Source organism: Nerophis lumbriciformis, linkage group LG07 (genome assembly GCF_033978685.3).
Source record: "Nerophis lumbriciformis linkage group LG07, RoL_Nlum_v2.1, whole genome shotgun sequence".
In the NCBI taxonomy this organism is placed as follows: Eukaryota; Metazoa; Chordata; class Actinopteri; order Syngnathiformes; family Syngnathidae; genus Nerophis; species Nerophis lumbriciformis.
In genome coordinates this window covers 18,232,501-18,251,689 of record NC_084554.2, presented here as the reverse complement: position 1 = coordinate 18,251,689, position 19,189 = coordinate 18,232,501, and the positions used below count along the sequence as shown (strand labels likewise).

The window sequence follows — 19,189 nt, the reverse complement described above, 5'->3', positions numbered from 1 at the left end:
CTTCCACTCTGGCGTTGCCGGCAGTGAGAGGCAACGGGCTGGGGTGGCAATTCTTGTTTCCCCCCGGCTCAGAGCCTGTACGTTGGAGTTCAACCCGGTGGACGAGAGGGTAGCTTCCCTCCGCCTTCGGGTGGGGGAACGGGTCCTGACTGTGGTTTGCGCTTACGCGCCAAACCGCAGCTCAGAGTACCCACCCTTTTTGGATTCACTCGAGGGAGTACTTGAGAGTGCTCCCCCGGGTGATTCCCTCGTGCTACTGGGGGACTTCAATGCTCATGTTGGCAACGACAGTGAAACCTGGAGAGGCGTGATTGGGAAGAATGGCTGCCCGGATCTGAACCCGAGCGGTGTTTTGTTATTGGACTTTTGTGCCCGTCACAGATTGTCCATAACAAACACCATGTTCAAACATAAGGGTGTCCATATGTGCACTTGGCACCAGGACACCCTAGGCCGCAGTTCCATGATCGACTTTGTAGTTGGGTCATCGGATTTGCGGCCTCATGTTTTGGACACTCGGGTGAAGAGAGGGGCGGAGCTTTCTACCGATCACCACCTGGTGGTGAGTTGGCTGCGATGGTGGGGGAGGATGCCGGACAGACCTGGCAGGCCCAAACGCATTGTGAGGGTTTGCTGGGAACGTCTGGCAGAGTCTCCTGTCAGAGAGAGTTTCAATTCCCACCTCCGGAAGAACTTTGAACATGTCACGAGGGAGGTGCTGGACATTGAGTCCGAATGGACCATGTTCCGCGCCTCTATTGTCGAGGCGGCTGATTGGAGCTGTGGCCGCAAGGTAGTTGGTGCTTGTCGTGGCGGTAATCCTAGAACCCGTTGGTGGACACCGGCGGTGAGGGATGCCGTCAAGCTGAAGAAGGAGTCCTATCGGGTTCTTTTGGCTCATAGGACTCCTGAGGCAGCGGACAGGTACCGACAGGCCAAGCGGTGTGCGGCTTCAGCGGTCGCAGAGGCAAAAACTCGGACATGGGAGGAGTTCGGGGAAGCCATGGAAAACGACTTCCGGACGGCTTCGAAGCAATTCTGGACCACCATCCGCCGCCTCAGGAAGGGGAAGCAGTGCACTATCAACACCCTGTATGGCGGGGATGGTGTTCTGCTGACCTCGACTGCGGATGTTGTGGATCGGTGGAGGGAATACTTCGAAGACCTCCTCAATCCCACCAACACGTCTTCTTATGAGGAAGCAGTGCCTGGGGAGTCTGTGGTGGGCTCTCCTATTTCTGGGGCTGAGGTTGCTGAGGTAGTTAAAAAGCTCCTCGGTGGCAAGGCCCCAGGGGTAGATGAGATCCGCCCGGAGTTCCTTAAGGCTCTGGATGCTGTGGGGCTGTCTTGGTTGACAAGACTCTGCAGCATCGCGTGGACATCGGGGGCGGTACCTCTGGATTGGCAGACCGGGGTGGTGGTTCCTCTCTTTAAGAAGGGGCACCGGAGGGTGTGCTCTAACTATCGTGGGATCACACTCCTCAGCCTTCCCGGTAAGGTCTATTCAGGTGTACTGGAGAGGAGGCTACGCCGGATAGTCGAACCTCGGATTCAGGAGGAACAGTGTGGTTTTCGTCCTGGTCGTGGAACTGTGGACCAGCTCTATACTCTCGGCAGGGTCCTTGAGGGTGCATGGGAGTTTGCCCAACCAGTCTACATGTGTTTTGTGGACTTGGAGAAGGCATTCGACCGTGTCCCTCGGGAAGTCCTGTGGGGAGTGCTCGGAGAGTATGGGGTATCGGACTGTCTGATTGTGGCAGTCCGCTCCCTGTATGCTCAGTGCCAGAGCTTGGTCCGCATTGCCGGCAGTAAGTCGGACATGTTTCCAGTGAGGGTTGGACTCCGCCAAGGCTGCCCTTTGTCACCGATTCTGTTCATAACTTTTATGGACAGAATTTCTAGGCGCAGTCAAGGCGTTGAGGGGATCTGGTTTGGTGGCTGCAGGATTAGGTCTCTGCTTTTTGCCGATGATGTGGTCCTGATGGCTTCATCTGGCCAGGATCTTCAGCTCTCACTGGATCGGTTCGCAGCCGAGTGTGAAGCGACTGGGATGAGAATCAGCACCTCCAAGTCCGAGTCCATGGTTCTCGCCCGGAAAAGGGTGGAGTGCCATCTCCGGGTTGGGGAGGAGATCTTTCCCCAAGTGGAGGAGTTCAAGTACCTCGGAGTCTTGTTCACGAGTGAGGGAAGAGTGGATCGTGAGATCGACAGGCGGATCGGTGCGGCGTCTTCAGTAATGCGGACGCTGTATCGATCCGTTGTGGTGAAGAAGGAGCTGAGCCGGAAGGCAAAGCTCTCAATTTACCGGTCGATCTACGTTCCCATCCTCACCTATGGTCATGAGCTTTGGGTTATGACCGAAAGGACAAGATCACGGGTACAAGCGGCCGAAATGAGTTTCCTCCGCCGGGTGGCGGGGCTCTCCCTTAGAGATAGGGTGAGAAGCTCTGTCATCCGGGAGGAGCTCAAAGTAAAGCCGCTGCTCCTCCACATCGAGAGGAGCCAGATGAGGTGGTTCGGGCATCTGGTCAGGATGCCACCCGAACGCCTCCCTAGGGAGGTGTTTAGGGCACGTCCGACCGGTAGGAGGCCGCGGGGAAGACCCAGGACACGTTGGGAAGACTATGTCTCCCGGCTGGCCTGGGAACGCCTCGGGGTCCCACAGGAAGAGCTGGACGAAGTGGCTGGGGAGAGGGAAGTCTGGGCTTCCCTGCTTAGGCTGCTGCCCCCGCGACCCGACCTCGGATAAGCGGAAGAAGAAGATGGATGGATGGATGGATGGCCGGGCTCCAGTGCGACTTATATATGTTTTTTTCCCTCTTTATTATGCATTTTCGGCAGGTGCGACTTATACTCCGGTGCGACTTATACTCCGAAAATACGGTAAATAATTGCAACAACATTCGTTACTTTACCACTTTTTTTTAGTTACGACTTTCTCACGGCATTACTTTTTTATTGTAAAATTCCAACTTTTTTCTCATGCCTGATGACTTATTGTAAAAACTCAAAACTTTCTCATAATATGACTATGGAAAAATTTATACTTTTGTCCGTTTCTTAAAGAAGGACGACTTTTTTCCCCTCGTTACATTATCACTTTTCAATAGGATGTGTCATATCAACCTAACTGCATAAAGATACAGTGGTGGAATGATGTCTATCCCATCCAAAAGAAAAATATGTATTTTTTTTAATACTACAAAAATCAATAAAAACTCAAATGTAAGGATTCTGGAGGATCAAGTCAAACTTCACTCTAGTATGACAAACAATAAAATAAGAATAAATAAAATAGGCAGGTGTTTTTTTTCGTCTATCATCATCATCTCATCAGGATGCAGCAATTTAATGTAACTAAATAAATGTACCGTATTTTTCGGACTATAAGTCGCAGTTTCTTTCATAGTTTGGGAATAAATAAAATAGGCAGGTGTTTTTTTCGTCCATCATCATCATCATCTCATCAGGATGCAGCAGTTTAATGTAACTAAATAAATGTACCGTATTTTTCAGACTATAAGTCGCAGTTTTACAGTAAATGTGTGTGTATGTATGTGAGTATTAGGGTTGTACGGTATACCGGTACTAATGAATTAAAAACGATACTATACTGCAGTGACGTGCGGTGAACTATACATACTTTTGAAGTTTTTCTTCTTTTTTTTTACTTGAATTCATATGTGCAGCTTGAATCATTGTTGATTTAGGTTGCACATTAGAATAACAAGAAAACGAAGCTTTCATAAAAACGTTATCATTATGTTATTATGATATGATAAATGGGTCCAAAAGTATTTGGTATAGTTGTTATTACCGTATTTTTTGGACTACAAGTCGCAGTTTTTTTTCATAGTTTGGCCGGGCTCCAGTGCGACTTATATATGTCATGTCTGTGTAATCATGTTTTGTTTTAGTCATGTTTTTAGTTATTGGACTCTTTAGTTTCTGGCTTTTCACTCCCTTGTCTTGTTTCCATGATTACCCATTAGTTTACTGTCATGACTTGGTCTTGGGTGTTTCCGGAATGCAACGGAAAGTTGGCTCGGGCGAGACGAGACGGGAATGTAAGTACATTTTTATTTAACACTATAACTACAAAACAAGGAAGTAAACAAAAGGCGCGCACAATGGCGGATAACAAACTATGAAAAACAAAAAGACTAAACATGGAACAAAAACTTACTTTGGCATGGGATCTAAGAGGATGAAGAGTGTGTAGAGCATAATTGTGGGGATGTCACCAGAAAGACAAACTGAAAACACTGAACTTAAATACTACAGACATGATTAACGAAAACAGGTGTGTGACTCAAAACGTGAAACAGGTGCGTGACGTGACAGGTGAAAACTAATGGGTTGCTATGGTGACAAACAAGAGTGCACAATGAGTCCAAACGTGGAACAGGTTAAACTAATGGGTAATCATAGAAACAAGACAAGGGATTGAAAAGCCAGAAACTAAAGAGTCCAATAACTAAAAACATGACTAAAACAAAACATGATTACACAGACATGACAATATATGTTTTTTGTCCCTCTTTATTATGCATTTTTGGCAGGTGCGACTTATACTCCGGTGCGACTTATACTCCGAAAAATACGGTAAATAATTGCAACAATATTCGTTACTTTACCGCTTTTTTTTAGTTACGACTTTCTCACGGCATTACTTTTTTATTGTAAAATTCCAACTTTTTTCTCATGCCTAATGACTATTTTTCCAATCACCATTTTTATTTCGCTACGACGCCTTCATAAATACTATTTTATTGTAAAAACTCAAAACTTTCTCATAATATGACTATGGAACAATTTATACTTTTGTCCGTTTCTTAAAGAAGGACGACTTTTTTCCCCTCATTACATTATCACTTTTCAATAGGATGTGTCATATCAACCTAACTGAATAAAGATACAGTGGTGGAATGATGTCTATCCCATCCAAAAGAAAAATATGTATTTTTTTAATACTAAAAAAATCAATAAAAACTCAAATGTAAGGATTCTGGAGGATCAAGTCAAACTTCACTCTAGTATGACAAACAATAAACTAAGAATAAATAAAATAGGCAGGTGTTTTTTTCATCCATCATCATCATCTTCTCATCAGGATGCAGCAGTTTAATGTAACTAAATAAATGTACCGTATTTTTCGGACTATAAGTCGCAGTTTTTTTCATAGTTTGGGAATAAATAAAATAGGCAGGTGTTTTTTTCGTCCATCATCATCATCATCTCATCAGGATGCAGCAGTTTAATGTAACTAAATAAATGTACCGTATTTTTCGGACTATAAGTCGCAGTTTATTTCATAGTTTGGCCGGGCTCCAGTGCGACTTATATATGTTTTTTTTCCCTCTTTAGTATGCATTTTCGGCAGGTGCGACTTATACTCCGGTGCGACTTATACACCGAAAAATACGGTAAATGTAAATAATTGCAACAATATTCGTTACTTTACCGCTTTTTTTAGTTACGACTTTCTCACGGCATTACTTTTTTATTGTAAAATTCCAACTTTTTTCTCATGCCTAATGACTATAATCACCATTTTTATTTCGCTACGACGCCTTCATAAATACTAATTTATTGTAAAAACTCAAACTTTCTCATAATAAGACTTTGGAAAAATGTATACTTTTGTCCGTTTCTTAAAGAAGGACGACTTTTTTCCCCTCATTACGTTATCACTTTTCAATTGTATGATTACTTTTTTTTATTTTTTATCTTACAACCTATATGTCATAACATGATGACTTTTTCTGGTAACGACACATGTGAAATAATGAAGTTATTGCTTCCAAAATGAAGTTGCCGTTATTATTCTCGCTATTTGCCTCATGTGTTTCTCCAAGTGTCCAGCAGGAGACATTCGATGGTCCCTGTTCATTGGAAAACTAGAGTATCGGTGGAAAAGGTATTTTCAAATTGGCCATGTGCCCTACAGATATTGTTGCTATTATTAGACAATGCTTAATAAGTCAACTACTGTTAGAGTAACGGTTGAATTGTTTGATTGAGACGGAGAAAGGTCATTTCTCGATGTGTTTGTTTGATAGGACGACTGTTTTAAAGGTTTGAGGGTGCTTGGTACCTGCCAGTGGTTGAGTAAACTGCATCTGCAGGTTATCCTGCCTCTCTGTGCAGTAGGGAATGGGCAGTGTCTGTGTTGGTTGTGTACTCGTCATAGCCATCGTTGCCACAGTCTGTGCTCCATCATTCTGATAGCAGTATGCACCTCCTGATAAGCGAGACAAAAGGTCATCATTTTGTTCCACAGGCGCATCTGGAAAGCATTCACAGCTTGTGACTTTTTCCCAAACTTTGTTATAAGTCACAGCCTTATTCCAAAATGTTCATTTTTGTCCTCAAAATTCGGCAGACAATGCCCTCATACTGACCATTTGAAAATGTTTTTTTATTTTATTTTACGACTTTATCAAAGATATTTGAAAAAAAATCCCATGTACTTAAATAAGTACTCACAAGTTGCACGCGCGACAGTATGTGACGTATGTAACAAGGTGCGCTTGTGAGAAGGAGAGACAAGAAGGAGTGAGAAAAGCCTGTAGTGTAATGCTCGCAGCTAAAAGCAACTGACTTGAGAACGTATACTCAAATACTCACAAAATAGTCATTTTCTACATCGCACAGAGACAAACCCATGATACATCGAGTGTATTTTATGTATAGCCCAGCCCAGTGACGTGGAGGCAGGTGAGGCAGGGCCTCACGTGCCATCATGGAAAGAAAAAAAATGTAAAAAGAAAAAAAAAAAATTACCGTATTTTTCGGACAATAAGTCGCAGTTTATATATATTTATATAGGTCCCAGTGCGACTTATATATGTTTTTTTCCTTTTTTATTATGCATTTTCGGCAGGTGCGACTTATACTCCGGTGCGACTTATACTCCGAAAAATACGGTAAGTTGTTACATGTATCCAGTGATTATACTATAAAGTTATTTTCCATTTAACTTCACCAGTTTTAGATTATTTGTGTTCAAAATCGCTGAATTTTCACATTTGCCGTTCAAATACTGAGAAGAGACTTGTGGTGAGTCAGCAGCCAGTTGAGCCTCACCATGGATTGCGCAATGACTCGGCTAACTGCTGGCCTGCTGTGCAGTGAGACCGTATTGCTATATAAATTATATTATACATTTCTATAGTTTAGTTAGCTGAGGTATATAATGTACAGTGTATTTTGTCAACAACTGTATGTGTGTAACGTGTTTCTTGTGCTGAGCAATCATAAAACGGCTGCGAAGACGCACTGGGTGAGGCACGCTGTTCTCCCGCCTCATGGTGATAGAGGACGCTAGTGATCCTAGGGATCATTCTTGCGACTACTTGGCTACTACTCTGCATACTTGCCAACCTTGAGACCTCCGATTTCGGGAGGTGGGGGGTGGGGGGCGTGGTCGGGGGTGGGGCGGGGGGCGTGGTTAAGATATATATATATATAAGAAATACTTGACTTTCAGTGAATTCTAGCTATATATATATATATATATATATATATATATATATATATATATATATATATACATATATATATATATATATACATATATATATTATATATATACATATATATATTATATATATACATATATATATATATATATATATATATATATATATATATATATATATATATATATATATATATAAATAAAAGAAATACTTGAATTTCAGTGTTTATTTATTTACACATATACACACACATAACACTCATCTACTCATTGTTGAGTTAAGGGTTGAATTGTCCATCCTTGTTCTATTCTCTGTCACTATTTCAGAACACACACATTATACAAATATACATTATAAAATCAATAAGAAAACGGGAGCTCTAATTTGGGAGTCTGAATTAGGATCAGAAGTTCCTATATAAACATTGCGCACTCATGTCGCCTTTTTGTATTGATTACTGCAGCTGTGCACTGGATTAATTCACAAATACAAACTACAACTCACAAACACTTTAGAGTTAGGCTCCACCATCAGAATGTGTACTTAAACTTATAAAGATCACATGGATATTATTCAGTGAGTTGATTCACCAAAAGTTTTTGGCGAGTCAGACATGTCTCTCCAGCGGAAGCCAGCCTTTTTTCCCCCTTTTTTTCAAAACTGTATTTATAACAAACATGGCATTTTTATTAGACTAAACCAGCGTTTGTGGGTATGTTTTGTCAGATGCAAAAATATTGTTTAATTGCTTGCAACAACATTAAATCAAATGAATGTGTCTGCCAATATGGAGGATTATATACTGTATCCAAGATGAAATACCGTACTTCTCTGAACTGGATCATACAAAGTAGGTTTTCATGGAGGATAGCTATTGCTGCTTCAGATACAAGTACAGAAAGGTAAGATACACTCAAAATTAGGGATGATACTCGAAACCGGTTTTCCCGGTTGTTCGATAAGAAAAGAACCGAGTCCTCGGACTCGAATCCCTTTTTGAGAACCGGTACCCGTTATCGAGACCACTATAGTAAAGAAAAAGAGTTGGTTCTTTATTCGAATCCCTGGGAACGAATCCCATCCCGACCAGAAATGCCCCGTGAGACATCACGTAGCTCAGTCATTAGGCGCAGATAGGGAACGCAGGAAAAACAATGGACCGGAAAAAGCGCTCCAAGGTGTAATAAAGTTCAAAACAAAAAGATATAATCCAATTAATAACTTTACTGAGAGATTTGAGCAGGGTACAAACACATGACGAACACTTTTACGACCAACCGGAAACATAGCAACCAGGCTAGCAACGCACCTCCTTTACGGCAGCTGTCGCAACGTTCTTAAAGCAACCGCAGCACATACATATATATACAACAAATATCTCCCTTTTTTAACTTTTGTTTATCTTTCCTTGTAAACAAAACAAAATCACACTGTATATGTGTTGTCTGTCTAATTATAAATAATGCAGACGAGGCGTGTTGGCTGAGTTCTTGACGTTTACGTTCACAGCATGCTCATAACCTCATTCTTAGCTGCCGGGTGACGACATGCAACAACACTTTTCGAGGCTACCCGCATGCTCGTCACTCCCATTGCATGCTGGGTAGTGTAGTTGTTATATTCCCTAGCTCATAACATCACATCTTTCCCCCCTATAAAGAAATATTGTTAACTCAATAAAGTGTATTTCTTTTTTAAGCTTTAACTTTTCATTTTTTAGCATTGTAACCACATTTGCAAACAACTTTTCTCTTCATAGAATTTTCTTTCAATAAAGAAATAAAGTGCAAAAATGTCAAAGGATCATAACAAACAGTTATGTCAAATAGCAGCAGAAGTGCACTTTTTGGAGAGCTGTATTATTTTCAGTTTTGTGCCCAAGGGACTGATTTTATTTAACACTATATTATTATTTATACACCTATAGTGATCACAGAGACAGGTTGCTTTTGTGTTACTGTATGTATTTGTTTTTCTGAAAAATCCCACTTAATATACTTTGGGTAACAACAGTCAATATTTATTTATTTTATTTTATTTTTTTAGGGGGGTAACAGTCAAAATGTATTTATTTATTAGATTTTATTTTTTTCTTATATAATAAAAGTGATTTTTTGTTAAACCAAATATTGTGTGTTTTTTTTTCCATATACAACAACCTATCTGGACTCGATAAGAGAATCGATAAGAGGATTCGATAATAGGCTCGAACTCGATAATTTTTTTTTATCAAACATCATCCCTACTCACAATACTTGATTTATTTTGTTAAAACCAAATGGGACCAAAAAGTATTTAATAACAACTTTATCAAATACTTTTTGGACCCATTTATCATATCATAATATCATTATGATAATGTTTTTATGAAAGCAAATAAATCCCTTCTTTTTCTTGTTATTCTAATGTGCAACCTAATGATTGGAGCTACACCTATGAATTTAAGTAAAAAAAAAAAAAGAAAAAAAAAACCCTCCAAAAGTATCTTTGCCTCACCTGGTGTATAGTTCACCACACGCCACTGGCCCAGCCCTACTCACGACCTTGGCTCAAAACTTTGTTGATGCACCACCGCTATATGTTTAATGAAACGTGATTATATGCATGAGTATGTGCTTATGTATGTATGTTTGTACAGTAAATGTGTGTATGTATGTGAGTATTAGGGTTTTACGGTATACCGGTACTAATGAATTAAAAACGATACTATACTGCAGTGACGTGCGGTGAACTATACATACTTTTGGAGTTTTTCTTCTTTTCTTTTTTTACTTGAATTCATATGTGCAGCTCGAATCATTGTTGATTTAGGTTGCACATTAGAATAACAAGAAAACGAAGCTTTCATAAAAACGTTATCATTATGATATTATGATATGATAAATGGGTCCAAAAGTATTTGGTATAGTTGTTATTACCGTATTTTTCGGACTATAAGTCGCAGTTTTTTTCATAATTTGGCCGGGCTCCAGTGCGACTTATATATGTTTTTTTCCTTTTTTTTAATGCATTTTCGGCAGGTGCGACTTATACTCCGGTGCGACTTATACTCCGAAAAATACGGTAGATACTTTTTGCTTTTAACAAAAAAAATCAAGTATTGTGAGTGTATCTTATCTTTCTGTATTTGTATTTGAAGCAGCAATAGCTATCCTCCATGAAAATGTACTTTGTATGATCACATTCATTTTGTCTTGAAGTCCAGTTTAGAGAAGTATTTAATCTTGGATACATTATATAATCCTCCATATTGGCAGACATTCCATCCATCCATCCATTTTCTACCACTTATTCCCTTTTGGAGTCGCGGGGGGCGCTGGAGCCTATCTCAGCTACACACGGGCGGAAGGCGGGGTACACCCTGGACAAGTCGCTACCTCATCGCAGGGCCAACACAGATAGACAGACAACATTCACACTCACATTCACACACTAGGGCCAATTTAGTGTTGCCAATCAACTTATCCCCAGGTGCATGTCTTTGGAGGTGGGAGGAAGCTGGAGTACCCGGAGGGAACCCACGCAGTAGAGATGCGCGGTTTGCGGACACAACCGCGGAGTCCACGGATTATCCGCGGGTCGAGCGGTTGAAATAAAAAAAAATTAGATTTTATCCGCGGGTCGGGTCGGGCGGTTGAAATAAAAAAAAATTAGATTTTAAATAGATTCAGGCGGGTGGCAGTTAAACCAATTCGGAAATATATATACATAGTTAAATGTTGTTACCCACATACGAAAAACGAGCAGGCACCTGCAGCATGCCACAACAGAAGAAGAAAAAAAAAAGAGATGGCAACGCCGGCAGCAAACGTGGTACGCGACAAACTAAAAAAGGGAATACTAAAGACCAGGGGAAAAAAAGGCCAGAAAAGTTCAGCGTGGACTCGTTTTTATGAGGTTGTAAATCAGGATGATAGTAATGCTGGCTACGTGATTTGCAAGAGCTGCGACGCTGTTTATGTCTACGACAGTCACAAAACCGGGACATCTAACATGGTGCATCACATTTGTGCAAAACCCCGAATCTCCACAAACACCCTGAGCATGAGCAGTTTCGTCCGCCGTGATCCCAGAAGAGTGCCACAGGATGTTAAAACAAGGCTTACAGATGCATGTGTGAACGCAGCTGCCTGCAGCAGTTTGAGTGGCGCGAGCGCGCTTGGAGGTGCGCTCAGGGCGGCTCCGAGATGATTGCGCACTGGTGTGCGTCTGGGCCGTGACAGCGTGGCACGCATTGAATGTCTCTGTTGCATTGGATCAGTCTCCTTTCTTTAACAGGCAAAAGCTTTATAACCTCACTAATGCCTTGCATCGTCTATATTAGATATATATCAACGGGCGGGTGGCGGATGGCGGGCGGGTGCGGTTTTGATTAAATGTTAGTTCGGGTGGATGGCGGATGGTTGACGACTTTTGTGATGCGGTTGCGGATGAAATAATTGCCTATCCGCGCATCTCTACCACGCAGTCATGGGGAGAACATGCAAACTCCACACAAAAAGATCCCGAGCCCGGGATTGAACCCAAGACTACTCAGGACCTTCGTATTGTGAGGCAGATGCACTAACCCCTCTGCCACCGTGCTGCCCTGGCAGACATTCCATTCACCCATTTTCTACCGCTTGTCCCTTTCGGGGTCGTGGGGGTTGCTAGAGCCTATCTCAGCTGCATTCGGGCGGAAGGCGGGGTACACCCTGGACAAGTCGCCACCTCATCGCAGGGCAAACACAGACAGACAGACAACATTCACACTCACATTCACACACTAGGGCCAATTTAGTGTTGCCAATCAACCTATCCCCAGGTGCATGTCTTTGGAGGTGGGAGGAAGCCGGGGGGAACCCACGCAGTCGAGCCAAGGATCGAACCCAGGACCTTCGTATTGTGAGGCACATGCACTAACCCCTGTTACACCGTGCTGCCCTTGGCAGACATTCATTTAATTCAATTTCATTCCAAGCCATAAAACACTATTTTTGCATTTGACAAAAAACACCCACAAACGCTAGTATATATAATAATAGTTTAAAAAAAACAAAAAAAGGCTGACTTCCGCTGGAGAGACATGTCTGCTAGCTTGAGCGCCCCCACTTCTCCCAGTGTGGCGAGTCAAAGTACTGCTGAGGCATTGAAGTGCAAGTTGACAATATATCGCCCCCTACCTTGAGGCAGAGGTACTTGCTGCCTCATTGCCTGCCTTTTCCCCTCGCAGGCATACGCTCAATACACTTTGTGTGTAGCCGTGGAGGCACCACCTGTGTCTGCCTCACTTCTCGTCTGCCGCGTTATTTTCATCAGGAAACACGGAATTTCCGCGATTTTGACCATGAAAATGATCAAAATATACAGGAACCACACCAAAATCACATAGAAAGCATACACCAAAAAGAGAAATATTAAAATGTATTTTATTTTATTACTTCGTTTTTGAACATCTCATGGTTAAGCCACCTGGTGACAGCACGCCACTGCTATGCTGCTTCTGAAAAATACTGGTTCCCCTTTTTTTTACGGGCCTGACGGCGCGTCGTCGTGACATTGCTGGTTATACGAGCAGAGGAGCATGTTCGGCAACGCACACACACTGAGGACTTACAAGCAGACACGGTGTGCAGACATAACAAGGGAGACTAGACACATGTTAGCTTAAAAACTAATGATAAAGGTGAAGCTGTAACACTGAAACACCACTCAGCAAGAGGTGCTTTAAAACATGGCTCGCTAGCTAGCGGCTAACGTCCATCCACAGTGGGCAGTCTTTTAGCTACTTCTCAGTCACTATTATCATCCCCATGGCGACAAATAAATTAACTTTATGTCAAGTATCATTCCTGCAGGACGAGGAATAGCTAAACATGTTTCACTACATACCGTAGGAGGATACTCAAAAAGCAAGCGGCAACAAATGCCATGGGTGAATCTACACCTGACATCCACTGTAACGATACCAATACAAGAGTGTATCTAGTTGATACTAGAATGATTACATAGATATTTTTTTTCTTCACAAAATCTTATTTATTCTTTTTAAATGTATTTTCATTAGTCTCTAGCACCCCCGTGACCCGAAAAGGGACAAGCGGTAGAAAATGGATGGATATTATGTTTATAAACTCAGGAAAAACATCCTTGGACACATGAGCACTTGAAATTAGACCAATGTATGACCCTGTAATTACTTGGTATCGGATCGATATCCAAATTTGTGGGATCATCCAAAACTAATGTACAGCATCCAAACAACAGGAGAAGTGTTTATTACTTTTATTAGAATTTTTTGTGGTCCCCTTTATTTATAAAAGTATCAAAATATATTTTGGTACCGGGACCAAAATATTGGTATCGGGACAACCCCAGTGCGTATGTACCTATGTTTGCATTTGTGCATGTAAATATGTGTGCACGTATATATCTATCTATCAGTGACGTGCAGTCAGGGGAGGCAGGTGAGGCAGGGCCTCACATGCCATCATGGAAAGAAAAAAAATGTAAAAAGAAAAAAAAAAATTAAATTGTTACATGTATCCAGTGATTATACTATACATTTATTTTCCATTTAACTTCACCAGTTTTAGATTATTTTTATTCAAAATCGCTGAATTTTCACAATTGCCGTTCAAATACTGAGAAGAGACTTGCGGTGAGTCACCAGCCAGTTGAGCCTCGCCATTGATTGCGCAATGACTAGGCTAACTGCTGGCCTGCTGTGCAGTGAGACCGTATTGCTATATGAATTATATTATACATTTCCATAGTTTAGTTAGCTGAGGTATATAATGTACAGTGTATTTTGTCAACAACTGTATTTCTTGTGCTGAGCAATCATACAACGGCTGCGAAGACGCACTGGCTGAGGTTCGCAGTAATCCCGCCTCCTGGTGGTAGAGGGCGCTAGTGATCCCAGAAATCATTCATGCGACTACTCGGCTGCAGAATAAGTGACAACAAGCAGCAACAGTTAGCAGCGATCGTTTATTTTTTCCTCTCGCCTGGACTTTTAACATGGAGGATTACATATCTAAAATAAAACAGTTTTCTAAACTGGACTTTCAATCGAAGCAGGAGATAATAATTAAAGGAAGATCTCCATCGAGACAGAGACACTTTTAAAAATGAAGAAAGATAAGGAAGACTTCTATAAACAAGTTATCGATGCTTTTGTTCAGAAGGAGCTGCGCATGGACTTCATTTATAAGTAAAGGTAAGACCATAATAACGTTTTTTTAATTAAATGTGCTTTTTGTGTGCTACAGTTTGTATGTGTAAAGTTAAAGTTAAGTTAAAGTACCAATGATTGTCACACACACTAGGTGTGGTGAAATTTGTCCTCTGCATTTGACCCATCCCTTTGCTCACCCCCTGGGAGGTGAGGGGAGCAGTGGGCAGCAGCAGTGCCGCGCCCGGGTATCATTTTTGGTGATTTAACCCCCAATTCCAACCCTTGCAGGGAAGAATGCTGGTATGAGCTTATAAACATAACCCGTTAACTGCTGCCAATCAAATGGTGAATAAGATACTCTTTAGGGTTCATATGTTTGTAAATCTGACTGTGATGAAGTCAGTGCCTCACCAGCCATGAACTTCACCGCATGTCACTGATATCTATGTATCTATCACTATATGTCTGTGTGTATTTATGTATGCATCCTGTATAACAGGTCTGGCCAACCCGTGGCTCGCGAGCCTGATGCGGCTCTTTGGCTGGTTTCATGCGGCTCTTAACTCTGTTATGAGAGTAGCGCTCTTTAAGATATGACAGCATGTGAGGTGAGTGACTCAGTGAGAGGTGAGGGAGCGGTAACAGTGAGTGCATGCAGGTGCTAGTAGCTTGGTGGATGGCTGCGTGCAAGACACCAATAAAGTCACAAAGTTGCAACAAACCGCCGGCCTCATTCACCCTCGACTCCGAAGCTGTAAAGACCCACTGCCGGGTTAAGTGAAGGGTGTTACCCCCGAAGTACAACGGCCCTGGAGGAATGTCTCCCCTGTGCTCCTCGACTACGGTCTGGGAGCCGGAAGCAGGAAAGGTGTCTTAGTGTTTACCATGAAGTCTTTATTTTGACAGCCCCTCGCGGTAAATATGTCTGAGTGCAAACTGAGGCAGTATTTGTCATGGATAAAACTTTCGGCGAATCAAAATTCATGACCAATAAAAACGCAATAAACGGGGACGGAAATTTAACCCGGCAAATATAAACAAAAGAAAGCGATAATCGATACAATAAAAAAAAAACAAGCAAACAGGGCGGTAGGTAAAAAAAAAAAATCTGCGTCCGGGTGAATTGCGCGTCCTTTCTGATTTCAATGCGTAAAAAGACACAAAAAGTGCAGTAACACCAACACTGCTTGACAGTATAACAAAATAAGTCACACTTATATTCTGTAACATTCACAAAAAGTGCAGAGGTAGAAATATTCCAAATAACCTCTTGTATCAATGTAAACATAAATAATGCCTCAATACAAGACGAGCTCTCGCCCTGAACAGCTGTTTTGTAGCGTCGATATGGGCTTGTAGATCTTTATTTGCCACAGATATATACCTTCCTGCTTTGCACACAGTGCATTCTGCTTCCCATGTGTCACGGCCAGGACCAAAACACAGATACCTTTTCCGCAAATCATCCGTGAAGTTGCATTTACCGTATTTTTCGGAGTACAAGACGCACCGGAGTATAAGTCGCACCTGCCAAAAATGCATAATAAAGAAGGAGAAAAAAAACATATATAAGTCGCACTGGAGCCCGGCCAAACTATGAAAAAAACTGCGACTTATAGTCCAAAAAATACGGTACGTTTCGGCATCTCTTTTTTGTCCTGTCTGTCTCTCCACATCTCTCTCTTGTGTCCTGTCTGTCTCTCCACATCTCTCTCTTGTGTCATGTCTGTCTCTCCACTCCCTCGCTCTCTCTCTCTCTGTCTCTGCCCCTCCCTCACGAATGCTGCTGCGTGCGCTCGCCTCCACAATTTGTTTTGTTTTTAACCCGTTCTTGACCCTGGACGTACATTGTAAATACACGCAACCTTAACTCAAAATGCCGGACATTTGAGGTATTTAAGAAACCCCGCCCGGACAGCCCCGCAAAAGAGGACATCTCCGGGGAAAAGATGACGTATGGTCAGTCTAACATAAGAAGAAGAAGCCGTTTTGAGTGACGTCAAACGTGCATGTGCGTGAGATCACAGTAGTAAACTATTTGTGACAAGTTCGTTCTCAAAATGGCAGGGAAAAAAACCCACAGCAAAACGAAAATATGAAGAAGAACACAGAGTGGGAGAGTTTATATTTTTTTGTTGAACGTAATGGCAAGCCATTCTGCCTAATACGTCAGGCGTCATTAGCGCATTTCAAAGCTTCAAATCTTCAGCGTCACTTCAGCTCACATCGACCAGGAGTTTCCAAAAGGGACAAAACTTCGCAAGCACAAGTTGGCCACTTCCAAAAGTCAGGCAGAAAAGCAGAAACAGTTTTTCCAATGTGTTAATGTGTGCCCATGTGTCGGATGTGGCTCTTTGTAGTAACTCAGTAAAAAAAAAGTCTCTTAGTCTCTGACTGGTTGGCCACCCATGTTGTATAATATATTTGTCTCCCAGTATGTGCCAAAGTACGGCCCAACCTAAAACAGGAGGCGCAGTACTCGGGTAACAAGAGACCACCGGCCCAAGCAGGCAGGCAGGTCGGCCAGTGACAAGACCCCCAAGCTCCATCCAACCTGATGGCGCTTGAGAGTTGCTGCAAAGAGCAATGGGTGGAACTGCCCAGAGATATGTGTGCCAAGCTTGTGGCCTCGTATTCAAAAACACATTAGGCTATAATTGCTGCCAAAGGTGCATCAACTAAGTATTGAGCAAAGGCTGTGAATATTTGCATATGATTATGAATATTTTTGAATACATTTGCAAATCATTATGAGGTATTGTCAATAGAATTTTCAGGATGAAAATCCATTTATTTCATTTTGGAATAAGGCTGTAACAAAATGTGGAAAAAGTGAAGCGCTGTGAATACAATCCAGGTGCATTGTATACTTTGGCGTTGGATTTCAGAGTTTTTACTTGGCACGGACAAGTGTGTAGTTCCAGCAGATTTGTCATTAGGGGATCAAGTATTGATATCGGCTATCGCTCTGATACCAGATGAATAAACAAATATGGGATTATATGTGCTTGCATTCAAGCAGTCCTGCAACGTGTTTACTTCTGCAAAGCTGGACAGCCACTTAACATCTAAATGTCTTCTAATAGGCACACAAGTTTGGTATTTTCTTACAAACCCCGTTTCCATATGAGTTGGGAAATTGTGTTAGATGTAAATATAAACAGAATACAATGATTTGCAAATCATTTTCAACCCATATTCAGTTGAATATGCTACAAAGACAACATATTTGATGTTCAAACTGATAAACATTTTTTTTTTTGCAAATAATCATTAACTTTAGAATTTGATGCCCGCAACGCGTGACAAAGAAGTTGGGAAAGGTGGCAATAAATACTGATAAAGTTGAGGAATGCTCATCAAACACTTATTTGGAACATCCCACAGGTGGGTGCCATGATTGGGTATAAAAGTAGATTCCATGAAATACTCAAGTCATTCACAAACAAGGATGGGGCGAGGGTCATCACTTTGTCAACAAATGCGTGAGCAAATTGTTGAACAGTTTGAGAAAAACCTTTCTCAACCAGCTATTGCAAGGAATTTAGGGATTTCACCATCTACGGTCCGTAATATCATCAAAGGGTTCAGAGAATCTGGAGAAATCACTGCACGTAAGCAGCTAAGCCCGTGACCTTCGATCCCTCAGGCTGTACTGCATCAACAAGCGACATCAGTGTGTAAAGGATATCACCATATGGGCTCAGGAACCCGCTGTCAGTAACTACAGTTGGTCGCTACATCTGTAAGTGCAAGTTAAAACTCTTCTATGCAAGGCGAAACCCGTTTATCAACAACACCCAGAAACGCCGTCGGCTTTGCTGGGCCTGAGCTCATCTATGATGGACTGATACAAAGTGGAAAAGTCTTCTGTGGTTTAATGAGTCCATATTTCAAATTGTTTTTGGAAACTGTGGACGTCGTGTCCTCCGGACCAAAGAGGAAAAGAACCATCCGGATTGTTATAGGCGCAAAGTTGAAACCCAGCATCTGTGATGGTATGGGGGTGTATTAGTGCCCAAAGACATGGGTAACTTACACATCTGTGAAGGCGCCATTAATGCTGAAAGGTACATCAATCAATCAATCAATCAATCTTTATTTATATAGCCCTAAATCACAAGTGTCTCAAAGGGCTGCACAAGCCACAACGACATCCTCGGTACAAAGCCCACATACGGGCAAGGAAAAACTCACCCCAGTGGGACGTCGTACATACAGGTTTTGGAGCAACATATGTTGCCATCCAAGCAACGTTACCATGGACCCTGCTTATTTCAGCAAGACAATGCCAAGCCGCGTGTTACATCAACGTGGCTTCATAGTAAAAGAGTGCGAGTACTAGACTGGCCTGCCTGTAGTCCAGACCTGTCTCCCATTGAAAATGTGTGGCGCAATATGAAGCCTAAAATACCACAACGGAGACCCCCGGACTGTTGAACAACTTAAGCTGTACATCAAGCAAGAATGGGAAAAAATTCCACCTGAGAAGCTTCAAAAATGTGTCTCCTCAGTTCCCAAACGTTTACTGAGTGTTGTTAAAAGG

General features: G+C 42.1%; 1 protein-coding gene across 2 annotated transcripts in view; it reads right to left on the bottom strand.

The window, feature by feature from the left end:
• The window catches only part of LOC133609788 (cyclic AMP-responsive element-binding protein 1-like), a 95,902-nt gene that overhangs the window by 34,645 nt on the left and 42,068 nt on the right, over window positions 1–19,189 (bottom strand). For both annotated transcript variants that reach the window (XM_061965738.2, XM_072913469.1), the window contains exon 3: window positions 6,098–6,244. In XM_061965738.2, coding sequence (XP_061821722.1) covers window positions 6,098–6,244 — 147 coding nt within the window. The remainder of the gene's footprint in view (window positions 1–6,097; window positions 6,245–19,189) is intronic.